General features: G+C 30.8%; 1 protein-coding gene across 1 annotated transcript in view; it reads right to left on the reverse strand.

Moving 5' to 3' along the window:
• The window catches only part of LOC111044475 (tau-tubulin kinase homolog Asator), an 80,057-nt gene that overhangs the window by 36,382 nt on the left and 24,877 nt on the right, over positions 1 to 18,798 (reverse strand). The window contains 1 exon segment of the mRNA XM_039442279.1: positions 10,852 to 10,944. Coding sequence (XP_039298213.1) covers positions 10,852 to 10,944 — 93 coding nt within the window.

The following is an 18,798-nucleotide window of genomic DNA, read 5'->3' on the forward strand; positions in this document are numbered from 1 at the left end:
TAACTGGCTTCATGGTATAAATAACACCAACAGTTGAATAACACTCACGATATAAACAACACCAACGGTATAAATAAAACCAACGGTTAAATAACATCAACGGTTCAATGACACTTACGGTATGAATAAAATCAACGGTTACATAACATCAACGGTATAAATAAAACCAACACAAAATGTTGAATAACACTCAGTGCTGGTTGCACAAAAGCCTGTTTAATTTTAATCGTGATTGAATGCCACGAGAACCAATCAGAGAATGTTTCTCTAAGAAGAAGGCTTCTCTGATTGGTTCTCGTTACATTTAATTGGGATTAAAAGTTAACAAACTTTTCTGCAACCGGGTGTCAGTCTTGTCACACACACATACGATTTTTTGCCGTTCTTATTAATTATTCTATCAGATTAAACATAACTTAGCAAATATCATCTGTTTAATCTGATAGAATTTACAAGGACAGCAGAAAATCGTACGTCCAAGAATCGATCGATGTATGTGTAGGCCTAACTGGCTTCATGGTATAAATAACACCAACAGTTGAATAACACTCACGATATAAACAACACCAACGGTATAAATAAAACCAACGGTTAAAGTACACTTAGGCTTTTCACAACACATCGATTTTTAGCAGTCCTTATAAAATTCTAGTAGATTGAATCAGAGATGACAGAAATAATCCTTAATTATATATTTATCCTTAAATATTTAATCCCTAAATATTATTACTATCGTATTTTGATATAACTTTAAAGTGAAAAAAACACTCAAATCCTTTGGTGAGGCGACGACCGTTTCGTGCTGGTAAATAATAATAATATCGAGTGACCTGGCTGGCTCAGGTCTGGTGTCAGAGTTTTCAGGTCGCAAATGATCAATTTCAGGGCCTCTGACATGTCCTAACGACTGCTTCTTAGGCAGCCGGGACCGACGGCTTAACGTGTCCATCCCAAACACGTTCGTTCTGGTATTGCACATTTTCAAGCCAAACACTTAAATATTTCCTTACTTTATGATTGAACATAACTTGACAAACATATGATGTGATCATGTGTTTGTCAGGTTCAATTTTATCTTGTAGAATTTATAAGGACGGCAAAAAATCGTACGTCCAAAAATAGATGTGTATATAACTGGCTCTAAGGTACATATAACACCAACGATGCCCTCCCATCCTATGCAGATTGTTTAAAGTGATGTCACTGCTCAACTTTATAATTTACAAACATACTACAGTATAAACATACTACATATTATACGGTACTCATACTCATTCATTCCTAGATGCAGTTATGGAAATAGCAGGGAATAGGCTTTCACAGCCCAAAATTAGATCTCATTCTACATGAAATACCTGAAATCACATTAAATAGCTGAGGTTACATAAAGACCAATCATTGCTATTATAGTGGAGTCCACTTTACCACATCACCTATACTATACCTTCTAAGCAGGAAGGTTGCATCAGACAACATTTGCGTCAATTTTATATTGGATAATCACTCACTATTGTAGAGTAAATATGGGATATTATCCTTGTGCTCTCATATGTATCTCAAAATAAATAAATATTATAGTCAAGTTATTTATTATTTATATTTTCTACAAAGTAGCACTGATTGGGAGAGAAACACTAAGGATACTCCTTGTACTATTTCTCTCCCAAATTTAGATAACATTACTAAGTTCAACTTACTAAGTAAATACCGTACAACAGTAAAGCTTAAGGGTGTGCAAAGGCTAAAAATAAACTTTCTACTCGTGATATTTTGAAAGTTTTTCGATTTGTATATCGTTAAACTATCAAAATGAAAGAGTTTTCTCAGAAAAAATTTTTTTTTCGAACATAACTTTTTGAGATATGAGCGCCTGAAGTTTGAATTTTTGGGACAGAACATTTTAAATTCGGTAAGATATAAGATTCAGAGGATGGATTTTTCATGGTATTGTTGATCTAGTAAAACAAAACTTCTCTGAAAATATCAATTTTTGAAAAAATTATTCAATTTACCAAAAATAACTCAACAAAAAGTATGTTTTGGTTATTTTTAGTAAATTGAATAACTATCTTAAAAATGGATATTTTAAGAAATTTTTTGTTTTACTAGATCAACAATACCATGAAAAATCCATCCTCTAAATCTCATGGATTTATTTCTTACCGAATTTGAAATGTTCTGTCCCAAAAATTTAAACTTTAGGCGCTCATATATCAAAAAGTAATGTTCGGAAAAAAAATGTTTTCCAGAGAAAACTTTTTCATTTTGATAGCTAATCAAAATTAATGATATACAAATCAAAAAACTTTTTGAAATTTTCAGCCTTTGCACAGTCTTAATGTAAGCCATTGTAGTAGTTAGAAAAATGAACTTCAACTCTTCAAATCTAGGTTTGCACAGTTTTGCTAAAGTTTTTTTTTGAAGAAAAGTCGTATGCTTATAGCGAGGTCCACATTATAATATCAGTGGAGAAAGATAAGAGAACAGCGTTGCCGATTCTCTGCCTTACCACTGCCTTCTATACAAGACAGCTGATACAGGTATATCTGATGTAATATCAGATATATGATATGATGAGTGAGTTGGTGTTTTTATTATGGCTCAAAAATTTCAATGTTTATTCAATATTTTCCAAGTTTTTCACTTGATACTCTATATACAGTGGATTGTTTTAGTTAATTTCCTATATTAACATTCCAAATTCAAAATCTTATGTGATTATTTTGTGATAAATATTATTATATTATGTGATACATTATATATACATATGTAAAGAGATATTTATGATTTTGTATTATTATTTTCTTATTTTTAAGTTAACACTTATATTTTGTTTAAATTTATTGTTCATAATTTTTGATTTGCTCTTTATTTGTGATTGTTTTTTTAAATGGCGAAAATAATGATTTGATTTGATTTTGGGATCAAAATGTAAGTGTTTAAAACTGCTGAAGAATCATGCCTCTTTTGTACTTATATGCTATCAAAATTCGGGAATGGAATATTAAGGGCTAAAAGCCTGTTTTTACGTTTCCAATCATTTTATGATTTAGTTGTTTTGTCATTGTTGTTAAATAAATAAATATTAACTGTTCATTGTTGTTAATAATAATCAATCACCGGTATATTATATTCGTCAAGAAAAATGTGTTTTTTTCAATTATAAAATAATAAATTTGAGATAGAATATTTTGTCAATCAATTATATTCTACATTGTTAAAGAAAAACGTTCTGGCAACTTTGCAGAGTTAGAAAATGATAACGCTATCTGCTTTGTCGAATGATAGACAAGGATAGCAGCACCAAATTTAATCAAATACTGCCATTATAAAGTGGACCTCACTATAGTCATGCAGCTTGATGTGCCGAGTTACACACACGTCGATTTTTTGCCGTTTGCCGTCCTTATGAAATCAACCAAATTAAACGGAACTTGACAAACACATGGACACATCATCTGTTTGCCAAGTTATGTTTAATCTAAAATACAGTTGAACCTCTCTATAACGAACCTCCACTTAACGAAATCCTCTACACAACGAATTATTACCTCGTCCCATGACATTTTAGAGTTTTGGCTGCTTATTTACCTCTATTTAACGAATTTCGGACCTCTCAACAACAAAGTTTTCTCTTGACTTCAACATACAAAATGCAGTGTTTATAGGAAGCAGAGAGTCATTTTCAAAGAATTGTTTAGTTTCAGAAGAAAAGTCAATGATAATGGACTAAAGGACTAAAAATGAATGGCAATTCAAGTACGAAGAAGATAGGGTGTTAGACAGTCAAAAGAGGTTGAAACACGTGTCGGAAATTGAATGCAAGTTACTGGAAATAGACTTCCAAGAACTTGTCATTCGTAGACCAGGCAGGTAAACGACTGGACTTTCTTATCCTTGCCATTTACCACACATTTCAATTGTTAGAACTCGCCATTCATAGATAAAGGAATGGGAATGCTGGATTTTTCCATCCTCCCACCATTTGGTTTTGTTACACATTTCAATTTTGCTGGTTAAGTTACTGTACTCAGTTTCATTCAGTTTCTAAAAAATCGTGATCAGATTCTAAAACTAAGTGTTGCTAATGATTTGTAACATTGTAAATTTGTACATTTGATGATACTGATAACCGGTGATAAAATGGGTGACTGTAATGCACGAGAAAAATCTTCCATTGTCAGGGAATTTAATCAATGAAAAGGATTTAGAATTTGCAGTATCATCGGGATACAGTAGCTTTAAGGCAAGTAACGGCTGGTTAGAAAAATTCAAAAAACGGCATGACATCGTCTAAGAAGTGATATCATCGGACGAAAGTGCTAGTGTTGATATGTACCCTCTTGTGAATTCTGGAAAGGAAATGTTGTCAGAAAATAATATGAACCGAAAGACGATTTCAATGTTGATGAGAATGGTATATATTCTTTAAATTGTTGCCCAATAACACTAACTACCGCCCAAATCATTTAATTACCGTCCTTGATATATTATAAGATCCATAAGAGTGTGGCAGTTTTCTTGACAGAGCAGCCTCTCAATAACGAATACCTCTCTGCAGCGAATTTTTTCTCTGGATAATCAACTTCGTTATAGCCTACAGAGGTTCAACTGTAATCTATAAGGAAGGCAAAAATCTAACATACAAAAACCGATGTGTGTGTAACTAGAATAATTCTAGTTATTGTTAGTCTTCTTTTTATTTATTTATTTATTTATACATTTATACAATATCATTCTCAATTATGAATGATTGGGAAAGGAACAACAGACTTAAAGCCCACAACTGTTCCTTTCCCAAATTTGGATAGAAATTGTCCAATAGTTATTTGTGCAACTAGTGCGCAAAGTGACAGTTTGCTGCACCGAAAGAAACGTTTACGCCCGAGCCGTAGGCGAGGGCGGAATGGTTTCTTGAGTGCAGCAGAGGAACTTTGCGCACGTATTTCACATTAAGTTTTTCCTACAGTTAGCATTGAATATGAAAAGTGGGTAATTATGGGTAAAATTGCCTGAATAATGTAGTAGTGTTTGAATGGCGGGGGGCAGCTGTGTGGTGTGTGCTGTGGTGGCACTGTGCTGTCGCTTTCCTTGGTTATAATATAATATAATGAATAATTAGCGCGTTGTGCTTCCTTGCACGTCTGCTCACTATAGCAGCCACAGCAGTCACTGTTACCAACTTCATTTTGATTTTGCTGCACTGTTGCTCCATATAACCTACTAAGTATTTTGCGTTGCCATGTTGCAAATCTGGAGTGCAGAAAAATTTTTCCCGCACTAGAGCGGAAAAGTGATTCTTTGCGTTCTGTAATCAGTGCAGCAATGGCCACTTTTCAACGTAACTGTAGGAAAAATAGTTATGTTTACACTTCACTTTTTTACCTGATGGGGATTACAAGAAATTGAGTGATTATATCACAAATCATACAAAGGATATGGTATCAAAGTCTGAAGAACTATTTATCTCATTTCAAATGAGTACCAGTAAATCACAATGTAAGTTAATGAATAACCCAAATCATGCAGTAGGCCTACTGTATCCCAACGACATTGCAACAATCTTCACAATCACATACCACATGCCATATTGTAATGTGTTATGGATGATGCTATAATGTTTTAGTTATAAATGGAAATGGAGACTGATATCTTAAACAGTTAGTGACACTTCTTTCATAGTCATCCCTTCAAATCATGACACTTCCCAAGGAAAGAATACAAAGTATTTGAAAAATGACTCCCTAAAGTGAGGTCCACGTTAAATGGAAGTATTTGATTCACATTGTTGCCATCCTTGTCTGTTATTATACAAAGCACATACCACTATCCTTTTCTACTTCTGCATCGTTTCCAACGATGTAAAAATATAATTAAATAACAACATATTAAATATCGGTTTTGAAAATTTATTATTAAATCAATGGAATAGTTATTTGTGCAACTAGTGCGCAAACTGCCACTTTGCTGCATCGAAAGAAACGTTTACGGAATGATGGTTTCTTGAGTGCAGCAAAGAAACTTTGCGCATGTATTGCACATTAAATTTTTCCTACAGTTACCATTGAATATGAGAAGTGGTTGATTATGGGTAAAATGATGGCTGAAATCCATGAAATGTTTGTCTGTATAATTTTGTTATTAATAAAAACTTAATTTTAAACTTGAAATATCCAATTGAAAATTAATAATTGATAATTTATTCAAATCAAAAATTAAATTAATTTGAAAATTTGAAAAATTTTGAGTAAATCTTAATTTATAAATAATTTTTCAACCAATCAATTTATGAATGAAATTTTTTTTTGAAATAATGAATAATTAATAATATTCAAAATGTATAATTTAATGAGTTCTCATTTTTTATTTCTTTGAAAATCAGAAAAAATATAGATAGAACAAATTCGCATTCAAAGTTCACGCCAACAATGTCAACAGCTGATTGGGATGGCTGCAAGATAATACGCAAAGTATTAAGAGTACGCAAAGTAATACTTTGCGCACTAGAGCGGAAAAGTGATTGTTTGCGTTCTGTAATCAGTGCAGGAATGCTCACTTTTCAAAGTAACTGTAGGATATTTTCCTGCGCTCTAGTGCGCAAAGTATTACTTTGCGTACTCTTAATACTTTGCGTATTATCTTGCAGCCATCCCAATCAGCTGTTGACATTGTTGGCGTGAACTTTGAATGCGAATTTGTTCTATCTATATTTTTTCTGATTTTCAAAGAAATAAAAATGAGAACTCATTAAATTATACATTTTGAATATTATTAATTATTCATTATTTAAAAAAAAATCATTCATAAATTGATTGGTTGAAAAATTATTTATAAATATATTTTCTTGACGAATAAAATATAATTGATAATTTCAAACAAGAATGAACAGTTCTTATTACATCATATATACTGGGGTTATTCTTTATAGAAGGCTGTGGCAAGGCAGAGAATCAGTAATGCTGTTCTCCTATCTTTCTCCACTGCCATTATAACGTGGACCACACTATAATTTTAATTGATAGCCTACAGATTGAGATGTGGATTTATTAAGAATTATTGAATATTTGATTGGATTTTGGTACACAGAACCATTTCTACAAATTAATCTATGAATGCTTTTAAGGCTGTTCGGTAAATTTTTTTTCATTATTTGAATTGGATAATCTTCTTCAATATAATTGTTAAGATCATTATAAGAGTGAGAAAAATTGGCAACTGAATTTTTAAGTGGTCTAATAAGCGAGTTATGGGTTGTTGAAGTGCTAAACTCCGTTTTCTTTCCAGATCATGAACGGTTTCGAATATATTATTAGAACTTCTCTTAAAAATTCAAAAATGTATCTTTCCAAACTGAAACATTTTATTCCCCATATCGTTCATAAATAAAAAAGTACCTTTTTTGTAAATTCGATAACTTGTTTATTTTGGAATCAATCGCGAAAACACGCATATTAGAACAAAGCCAAAGATATACTGAATGTATTAGAAAAAACTCTAATGGAAAATTCGAAACCGTTTATGATCTGGAAAGAAAACGGAGTTTAGCACTTCAACAACCCATAACTCGCTTATTAGAACACTTAAAAATTTCAATTGCCACTTTTTCTCACTCTTATCACTCACTCTTACCAATTCTCACTCTTAATCACATTTTCTCACTCTTAACAATTATATTGAAACAGATTATCCAATTTAAATAAAAATAAAAAGGTGTATCGAACAGCCTTAAGCGTGTGAACGTGTCGAAAGGGCCGACTATTGATTGCTAATCACCTCGCAGGTAGAGACCCCACACTTTGTCCCAAAATTCCTATTTTTTCCAGTTGGTCCCAAAATTCCTGGTCCCTAAGTTCCGGTCACCGATGAGATATGTGACACAAAACTTTGACATGTTTAAGGAATAAATACCTCAAATTCTGGTTAAGTCAAAGAAAAAGTTGACGTTCAAGGGTTTGCACCTCCTTTTAATTTCTGTGTGGTACTGGATGATGATGTATTTCATCTTGTATTCATGGATCATATTTGTTTTTATTCATGTATTCCAATAATTTCCCCATTCTATAACCTGTTTCAAACTGGATAGTAATTTTTCAAACACTTTGTATATCAAGCCATGCAATTTACAGAAAGCATACAAACATTGTTACAACATATTCAATCACAACATATTCAAACACCAAGAAGATTATGAGGTTCTCATAGCTGGGTACACATAATGGATAAAATGGTAACATACTATACCGATGAGAAGATGAATGAACAGTGGACCAATGATATAGATGATATAGAGCTTAATTGTGACATTACAGATTATGTTATGAAGTTACATCACTAGTTGTTGTAAAGACAATCATCACTGCAGGTTGGGATAGGATTTTAGAGTAGAAAAATGCAAATAGAGGATTAAACTAATGATTTTCCTTTTTCAATGGTTAGATCTACACACGAAGACGCCAGTGGTTATAATAAGCATGGCATTAAATGAGGGGTGACATATCAATCAAGGAGGAGATATTAATATAATTGTAAAGGCTATTAAATTCGGAGGGGAAAAGATTTAACAATTTAAATTTTTTGAGTAAGCGAGTTTGGTCAGTTATAGTAAGCTATATTGAACTAAACTATATTGGACTAGATGCGATTACAGGTTTCTGTTTAATCTATTTTGGAATTAGATATTTTATTGCTGTTGGTCTATTGCATGGCCTGGGTCAACTATTTTTTGTTGGAAAATGAAGAGAATATTGTTTAAAATATATTAATAATTACAGTATGAGCTATTAACACTGAGCCTGATGAACAAAATGTTTAATTGTGTTAGTAGCTGAATCCTAGTAAAATATTTACAATGAACCTAGAGATTTTACAATTTAATATTAGCAAATTTTCACTACGGTACTTGCAATTTTTGGTAGCTGGTTCTAACCACTAAAAAACTACGGGATCACTAGTCACTTATATACTCTGATTTGGAACAACGGATGATTTGGAAATAGTTTTAGTTTCCACACTTAATCGTAAACAATTAAAAGTAGGCTACACATCCAGTATCCTCATTTGGTTTAGTTTTACATTTTCCTTTTTTATGTGGAGTATTTCATTAAAAACATTACAAACAATACATATGGAATAGAAACCTAGCACATTGTTGAATATACTATTCCAATCATACCACACAGCTGTGATAAGCTCTAAATAGTGTGTTTATCTTTTCGGTCTCAAAATGTTATAGTTTTTTCAAAGTTTGGAATTTTCTAATTAATTGTGATTAATTTAATTCAATTAAGAAGTTTTTTTTAATTCATGAATGATTTTTATGTGATCTGAACTTTAAATTGAGTGTGTAATTGAAGAATGTTAAGTGACGCATAACCTAGTCTCTACATTTGGACTGTTGTATAAATTAGAATTGGAACCGTTTTGGGCTTATAAGCCTGTCGTACTTTTCCGTAAGTTGAGTAATTCTCATTAATTAAATAAATAAAATAAAAATAGACAAAAATGAATAAATCATGTACTATACTTCTTGTAGCGGATGAATTGATAGATGGCAGATGTTTGTTATTATCATGAAAATAATTTCTAATCTATTTTTTTTTTTTTTTTTGAAAAATCATCATGAGATTGGTCGATAGTTCTCATTAATGAGCTGACTGGTAAATTTAGATGTAAACCATCAAATAGTCATTAATAATCATCAAGAATAATAATCAAATAGGGTAAAGCAACCCAGACCCACAAACTCAGAAGTCCAGATAACCGGGATCAGTTCTTGAAAAAAATAAAACAAACGTAAAATCTTTACTGTACAATCTATTCCCAAGTTTTATATTAATTATTAAAAAGGGTAAATATTATCATCTTCCTATCTTCTTGTAAGTTTAATGGAACAATCAATAATTTTTAATTCTCAAATGTCAGTGAACAACCTAAAAATATAAGCAAGCAGAAGTCGAGATATTGAATTTAATTCATCAGGATCAATCGATCAATATCGAAATGCTAAGAAGTCATCAATATCCTTAGATAGAATTCGGAAATGAATGGCTCAAACAATATTTTTCATTGCTTCTGTATTCATTCTTTAATTTGACTTGATATTTGGTTGTTTTTGTCTTTTTATAGCATGCAAGAGATCTCATTTATGTCTTATTCCATTAACAGATTCATATAAATTTGTATGTTGTGGAGTTTTATGATATGAACTACTTCTCAGAAAAGTTCTCAAATTGTATGTTTCCCCATCATTGAAGTTTGAAATCATCATACACGTTCATTAAAAAACAGGGATCGAGAAATTAAATAATAATAACTCTTGCATCTCTGCTCGCCACTAAAATTCTTTCATAACAATTCAGGTGAAGGGAACCCAAAGTTATTTGAGACTGTAATAACTAAATGTGTCGCGAAATAATTGCAGACTAATAAAAAGCTTGATCATTGAAAAAAATTTAGGCAGATTTGAAGCAGAAAACAAGCTAATTCAGAATTTTTGAGTAGCTACTTTCAATGGATGATAAATAGGCCTTTTAAAAGCTGTTGTTTAAAATTTTGTTATCAACCCTTTGAAAAATCTATACACTCAAAATATTATATTTATTCAACGACTTGACTTCTAAACTATATTAGGCCGTTAATGTAATTGTTTTAAACTAGTTCCAACTAAGATGAAAGTCAGCATTGGAGTGTGTATGAGTTTCATGTTGAAATAGAAATCTAGTAAGAGGCTAAGTAAGAAAATAATGAACTCTATCAGATTTTCTAAGGAGCGTGAGAAGTATGTTAATGATTAGAAGCTATGTTTAGAAGGAAAGTCAGAGAACGAACATTCTAGACAAGACAAAACTTTACTTTTGGGCATAGCTGGAAGTGAAGAACACTTCTTCAAGGCATCACCAAATGCAGAAGGCACGACAGGGCACTCTTCTGTGCTCGTGCAATTTCCTACACAGCAAAATAAATTAGAAATTATTCTACAAATTATAAGTTAATCTCGAATATTGCAAAGTACAATGTTCACACTTGACAAATTTATAATACAATGCAGGCTATTATTCCACCACTTTAAAATCATTTAGGTTGATTATTTTCAGAATTAACTTGTGAGATCGAGCATAGTTTTCAAAATTGATTAACCAGACAAGATTACTCAGACCTGCAATAGTAACATCTGCAGTGACATCTTACCAACGGTTGCTTGTTCCAAGTTGATCTCATGTTGACTGTTCTATGGTATCAGGTCATTTTTGATTTCTTGATTTAGAATTTACAGCTGATTCCATTATCGCTACTTCTTATTGTAAAAAAATCAATCCCCAAAAAATATTCAACGATTCCATAAAACACTCAAACATCTCCCAAACCTACTGTATTCATATAAATAAAACTATAAATCTGAATACAATTTTCAAAATTATTTCATCACGACATGTTTCAGCTATGTTATGCCATTATCAAGTGATTGGAAAATAAAAATGATCGCTTCAAAATAAAATAATCACTTTTATTTTCCAATCTCTTCCAGCATTATATAGCAAAAATTAAACGAACTTTATTTTCAAAAAAAAAAAACATTACAAACAAAGAAAATAAAAACAATAAGGGAACTTACTTATTGCATTAGCATGCATATTACAAGTTGATGTTAAATTTAGCTATATATTTATAGTTTATTAAAAAGAAAGTAACATTGCTGCTAGAATAAATATAATGTCTATAATAAATAATTACGGGTAATATTTGAGGAAAAATGATTCCTGCATAGGTTTAAAACCTGTGCGCAGGTATTTATTAAAAAAAGATCAAAACAAAAACAAAGAAAATTACAAACGAGTTGATAATTATAGCTAACGTTAAAAAAATAAAAGTGGAAACTTTCTAGAGATGAGGCGAGAGAGAGTATGTAAAGAAGAAAGCAAGATATGAATAAAACAAGCATTAGGCTAATTGAACAACAAAGTTCACATAATTATTTAATAGTTATGCTTATGGTACCTAATGGTTTTGCAATTACCAACGATGACAACAATTATATTTATAATTAATTAAGTATAGCCGAAACATGTGATTAAATAATTTTAGAAAGGGTAATCTAATTTATATTTTTATGTATATTCAAAAGTAGCCATAAGGGAAAAAAGACTACTGTATTCAGTATTCACTTTATTAGTAAGGAGTATTTATTTATTTCACTCACTTGAAAATTACATTCCAAGTCGAAACATGTGAGAAATGAAATAAAATTAGAAAAAGGGTTCTCTAATTTTTTAGTTTTTACATAACTACTGTATTCAGGTATGAAGTTGAGGTATTATATTGCCTGTTTCTATTTAGTGTAGGGACTCCCTTGAAATAAATATATTGAGCACAGTGTTTACTGGGATTGATAATAGAATATTGAAATGCCTGCAGATCACATAAACTGACCAATCTGTTTTCATGACTTTGAAATTATTCGAATTATGAAATTATGAAAACGGAACACGACTACGATGAGACTAGGTATACCATTCAAACTGGAACCAAATTTTCTATTGATATTCCATTATTGTCAAAAAAACTTAGATAAAATCGAACATCAAATAAATCCAAAAAATCGTAGGCGATTAAGCATTACAATTTTTTTGTTTGACCCGTAATAAGGATTTCTCACAGCATTAAAGTATCCAACGTCCTTAGTGTTTGGCATACAAGTCTAGAGTAGATTTCAAAGTGTCAAATATTAAGTTGCATACAGACTTGAGCGCCATGAACATGCGTATTACACTTTTCATTAGCTGAATATATCTGTATTTGTACAGAAACAGTAAAATACAGTTACAGAAATCATACGTCTGTTGGCACCTACATATCCATAACGCAATTATCCTCTCAAGTCAAAAATTGTCTATTATGAAATTTAATTTCAAATAATGTTTTCATCATAGATTAATTATTATTGAAGGTTCATAAAGGTTCAGGACAACACTCAACTGACAAACTATTTTGGACATCAAGTTTGGTGGTAGAATAAATGAATATTGGAAAAGGCTATTTATTATTAAAATAATTCGTAATTATTTGCGAGGAATAACAGAGTTAATATGAGTGATGAAGTATGTGGAATTAATTTTGTTGTTGGTAGTCTTTTAGAAGCCGTCCAGTCCTGTTACGTTTTCACACGGATTTTAATAATCTTCTGAATGCATTTGTAATGCTATTTGTAATATAATGAGAATGGTGAGAAATGTGACACTTAAGGCTATTCGGTACACCTTTTCATTTTTATTTAAATTGGATAATCTTTCTCAATATAATTTTTAAGAACGTTATAAGAGTGAGAAAAAGTGGCAACTGAAATTTTTAAGTGGTCTAATAAGCGAGTTATGGGTTGTTGAAGTGCTAAACTCAGTTTTCTTTCCAGATCATAAATGGTTTCGAATTTTCCATTGGAGTTTTTTTAATACATTCAGTATATCATTGGCTTTGCTCTAATATGCGTTTTTTCGCGATTAATGCCAAGTTATCGAATTTACAAAAATGTTACTTTTTTATTTATGAACGATATGGAGAATAAAATGTTTTAGTTTGGAAAGATACATTTTTTTGAATTTTTAAGAGAAGTTCTAATAATATAGTCGAAACCTTTCATGATCTGGAAAGAAAATGGAATCTGGAAAGTTAGCACTTTAACAACCCATAACTCGCATATTAGACCACTTAGAAATTTCAGTTGCCACTTTTTCTCACTCTTAGAATGATCTTAACAATTATATTGGAAAAGATTATCCAATTTAAATAATAAGAAAAGTGTAGCGAACAGCCTTAAGCCAGGACAGGTGTGTTGAACATGTGTGTACACACATGCATGTTGTGTCATCAGCGAGTGAATTCGAACAAAAAACGGCTGTTTGACAGCAGCTTCTAACATAAAATAAGCAACCACAACAATAAATAAACCACTGGAAATTATAATGATATAAAAATAATTCAATCTAAAATAGAGCAGCGAAGAAAAAATGAACAACAAAAGATTGAAGATACAACAATCTCAATAAATACAAATTTTGTTTTAATAATGTGATGACACAAGAATGTATGATGGCATGTTGTGTACACACATGTTCAACACACTTGTCCTGTCGTTAGTGGCCACTCTTAAGGTGCGTACAGATATACGCGCCGCGAACATGAGCAATTTACTTTTAATCAGCTGACTATATCTGTATTTTTACAGGAACGGTAAGATACAGATATAAAAAGCTTGGCATCAGCTGATTAAAAGTGAATTGCTCATGTTCGCGACGCGTATATCTGTACGCACCTTTAGATTAAAAGAACGTAAAATTCCGCAGATTATTTGGAAAACATTTGATCATAGTGTATGGAACCACAACCAGTATTAGCAAAAAATATAATTAAAGTTGAAAGAAGTGAAGGAAAGAGTTCTCCAATAACCAACAAAACAAGATAGAATTGAAAGGCGCTCATTGCTACTACCTCCGGCAGCAGCAACTAAAATTAATTGATATTCTAATTAGTTCATAATTTTTATTCAAAATAGAATTTTGGTTTTATGGCATGATTCTAATCCTTCATGTCTATGCTTAGTCGATGACTGATTGGCGATATACAAATTCAGTAGTCTATAATTATTTTATCATACATCGGGAAACTCATGCTTGGAATCTATTAAAAATATTGGAAACTTCCCAAATTATTCATCAAAATTGAGATTTAGGGCCATATACAGATGAAACGTTTAACTGTGTCTAGAGAAATCGCGTTTAAACTTGAACGCTGTTTAAACCACCAATCGGTATGCTGAACAGGAGCAAATTGAACGGCTTTATTGAAGTACAACTATGAGTTGGCTGACCTGATTCCTCATATTATCCTATCAGAAACAGAACGTAAAAATTAATAATTTTGGCTTTGATCATATGAAGTGTCTAAATATATTAAAAAAATAATAAACTATCTTGTTTCTCTTTGTCAACTAATTTTATCTTGAAAATAAACGTATTTGATTGATAAAAGTATGAAACTTATCTATTTTGTATATTTTTATCACAAATAATTTTAAATAATGTATAACAGCAACATTCTATCAGTTATAATAGTTGGGTTATGTTCACTACTGACTCAATGCTCATCCCGTTTACGTATATTGCTAGTTTTAAAACCCAAATTTGGGTGTTCACTTTTGAGCCAGTTTAAACGGCGTTTACTTGCTTCTGCAGATGGAATCTGACTAAATACGGGTCTATGGTTTAAAAAATTGTCAAAACCACAGATTTATTGATACTTAGAAAGACCGGTTTCGGTTATTACACCATTGTCAATATCTGATAAACAGTTTAAAAAGTAAAATAGTCTTTTTCATTCAATATGAATAATTACCACAATTTCAACTTTTCAACTACACAACAAGTCTATGGTTTAAGGCTGTGCAAAGGCTAAAAATAAACTTCCTACTGGTGATATTTTTCAAAGTTTTTCGAATTGTATATTATCAAGCTATCAAAATGAAAAAGGTTTCTCAGGAAAACATTTTTTTCTGATCATTAATTTTTGAGATATGAGCGCCTAAAGTTTAATTTTTTGGGACAGAACATTTCAAATTCGGAAAGAGATGAATTCTTGAGATTTAGGGGATAAATTCGTCATGGCATTGTTAATTGAATAATGCAAAGAATTTTGAAAATATCAATTTTTGAGAAAGTTATTTGATTTACCAAAAATAACTCATCTGAAAGTTATTTTTGGTCATTTTTAGTAAATTGAATAACTTTCTCTAAAATCGATATTTTCAGAAAATTTTTGTTTTATTCGAACAACAATATCATGACGAATTAATCATCTGAATCCCATGGATTTATCTCTAATCGAATTTGAAATGTTGTTTTGTCCCAAAAATTTAAACTTTAGGCGCTCATATCTCAAAAAGTAATGATCGGGAAAAAATGTTTTCCTGAGAAAACTTTTTCATTTTGATAGCTTGATGATATACAAATCGAAAAACTTTGAAAAATATCACCAGTACAAAGTTTATTTTTAGCCTTTGCACAGCCTTAAACCATTTATGGACTAAACGCAGTTCAAACCGAGCATCTGCATACGGCCCTTGGTGAATGTATCCAGAATAATTGCAAATTATAATGATTCGCAAATGATAATTGAAGCATCAAATGAATGAACATGCCAAAGACAAAACAGTTTTCTACAAAACAAAAATGGTTGTGTTCATGACATAGGTAAATTGAAAATAAAAAGCAATATGATTCAACAAATTTAATGATTTTTCATAATCTTGTTTCATTAAGCGTATTGATTTGAACAAAATTCATGCAAAAACATAAATTACAACATTAAAGTAACATAATTAATTTGTGTTTGATACATAAGTGAAAACAACGATTTTTAGATGTGACTTCTACTTAAAAATTCATAAATTCTAACAGGAATGCTGAAGAATAGATCAAATTTGTGCAGTTCATCAATTCTGTGATACAGTTGCTTAGGAAATTTAAATTTACATAATGTAATCTCCAATGTAAATTTATATGAAATATTGATTATTCTTCATTTAAATAAAATAAACTTCTAGGATTTATTCAGACAAACTATAAAGGAATTTCTCAATACAGTACTGACTAGAAAAGTATTAACACGCAATGAATTTTCACGTGTAATTGGGAAATCTGGGAGATAAACTCCTTATAAGATAATTATGAAAAAACTGTTCATGAAAATCTTGAGCTACGGTATCAATATGATATCGAGCTTGAGTTATCAATACGTATAATTATGAAATACAACAAATCCAAGCCACATCTTACTTGCAAGAAGTTTGAGTGTGTTGTTGATTTCTAGTTATAATTGTAGACTAGATATAAACTTCAAACAGTCTTCAGCTATAACGAAAAAGTATTTCCGCTAGCATACAAAAATAAGATTGATTCCAATTTCAATACAATCAAAGGCTAAAATATTTAGATAAGAAGATCTAGAAAATAGCTGGCTATGAACAGAATAAAACTGTAGAATCCAACAAAAATACGATAAGCGATAAAAAGCGCACAAGTCTTTTGGAAAGATAATTCAAAATCTCTCTGAAATAATCATACATGCAGCGAAATTAAATTCAATTGAAAAAACAAGATTTAGAATCATTGCACACAGAAAATGCACGCATTTTTTTCCGTTCAGAATTAATTATTATTCATTAGGCTAGATTAAAATTAGAAAAGGCTACCCAAATATTGGGTTGTTTGAGCAAATGGCACTTGATCAAGTAGTGTGTTTTTCATACGAGCGCAAATTTTAATCTTTAGCAAATGAATTTTCCATGGCAAGTTAATGAAGCAACTCATCAAATGACACTTTTTGGCAATAAATTAATGTTGTTAATTTTCAGTCATCGAGTTACTTTCACAGACTTCAATGAAGTACAAGTAAGACATAGAAATGAGATCATTCATTCACTGAATACTAATAATAACGCCTGGAATACTACCTCAATTCCTATTTTTTTTTTGTGGTCAGATAGATAATTGAGCAATTATAATTTAATCATAATTAAATATTTTTTATGTTGGAACTGGACTGATTGCTATGACACTATAGCTGCCAATTTTTGATCGATAAATTCTATTATGATTCAGACTAAGTAGCATTAGAACGTCATAACATATGACACATTTATAATTGAATCGAAATAATTCAATTACATTAAAAACCTAGTTTTAAGACTTTTAACAAGCTTATAAGACACTTTTCACTGCAGGCAGTAGGTGAAAGTCATCCTAGAATAATTACAAATCATCCTAATAATAAATAGCTTTCAAAAAAAAGCTGACAATATTCATATTGCCAGCCAATAATTGCCAGTGGATTCCAGATCCTAATTGGAACTTATTACATATTTCAATCGTATTTGAGTAAAAAAAAATCTTCAAATAGGAAACAATCTTCCCAAATGAACCTTATTTTCTGAAATATTGAAACATTTAATATCATTTATTTTATTTTTTTTTAAATAAATGCTTCATTGAAGTTCTACAAATTTAGTCATATCTGAGATTCATCAAGTTATCATTGTTAACACATATACAGTTGCTGTTTTATCTACAATTACTGGTAACAACATAATCTTGCATATTTTAAACAGAACCATGCAATTTCAAATCAATTGTTTGTATTGGACTGTTGTTACATAGCTGAATGGCTTCATGGCTAATTTTTAATAATTTAGCTCACAAAAATAATGTTTACTTCACCATTAAATAGATCTTTGGACGATACTTAAGGAATGTATTTGAAATTATTGTTATCTGCAGCTTAAGTTCCAATTCACATCTCCCTATTGCACTGTTTCTAGTAAATCGAAAAATGTACTAGAAATGCGATTTAGAACTCTACTCTCCGAGAATCCTCTATTTGTCTGTAACGTAACAAAATGAATACACAGGTGAATCATTTTGAAAATTGAACTAGAAATTTATTAATAAACAAAATTATCATCTTGTTGTTCCTTCGAAAATTAACCCAAAAGTATAAAAAACAATCCAGTTTAGTTAATTTGGAATCACCAAAGTTTTAGGATAGAATGCGAATTCTCAAAGAGAAAGAACAGCTTCATTAGGAGTGGAATTGGAGTTGTTTACAAGCGCGAATTATCAAGCCATAACAGCTTTGCAAAAGACGGGAGAAGTGAAATTTGAAAATATAGACGGATCTAAGACTAACACAAAGCTCCATCAACAGTATAAATGTTCGGAATATTTTCCTAAAATAATTCAGTAGATAGACTCTGAC

The sequence above is a fragment of the Nilaparvata lugens genome, chromosome X (assembly GCF_014356525.2).
Source record: "Nilaparvata lugens isolate BPH chromosome X, ASM1435652v1, whole genome shotgun sequence".
NCBI lineage: Eukaryota > Metazoa > Arthropoda > Insecta > Hemiptera > Delphacidae > Nilaparvata > Nilaparvata lugens.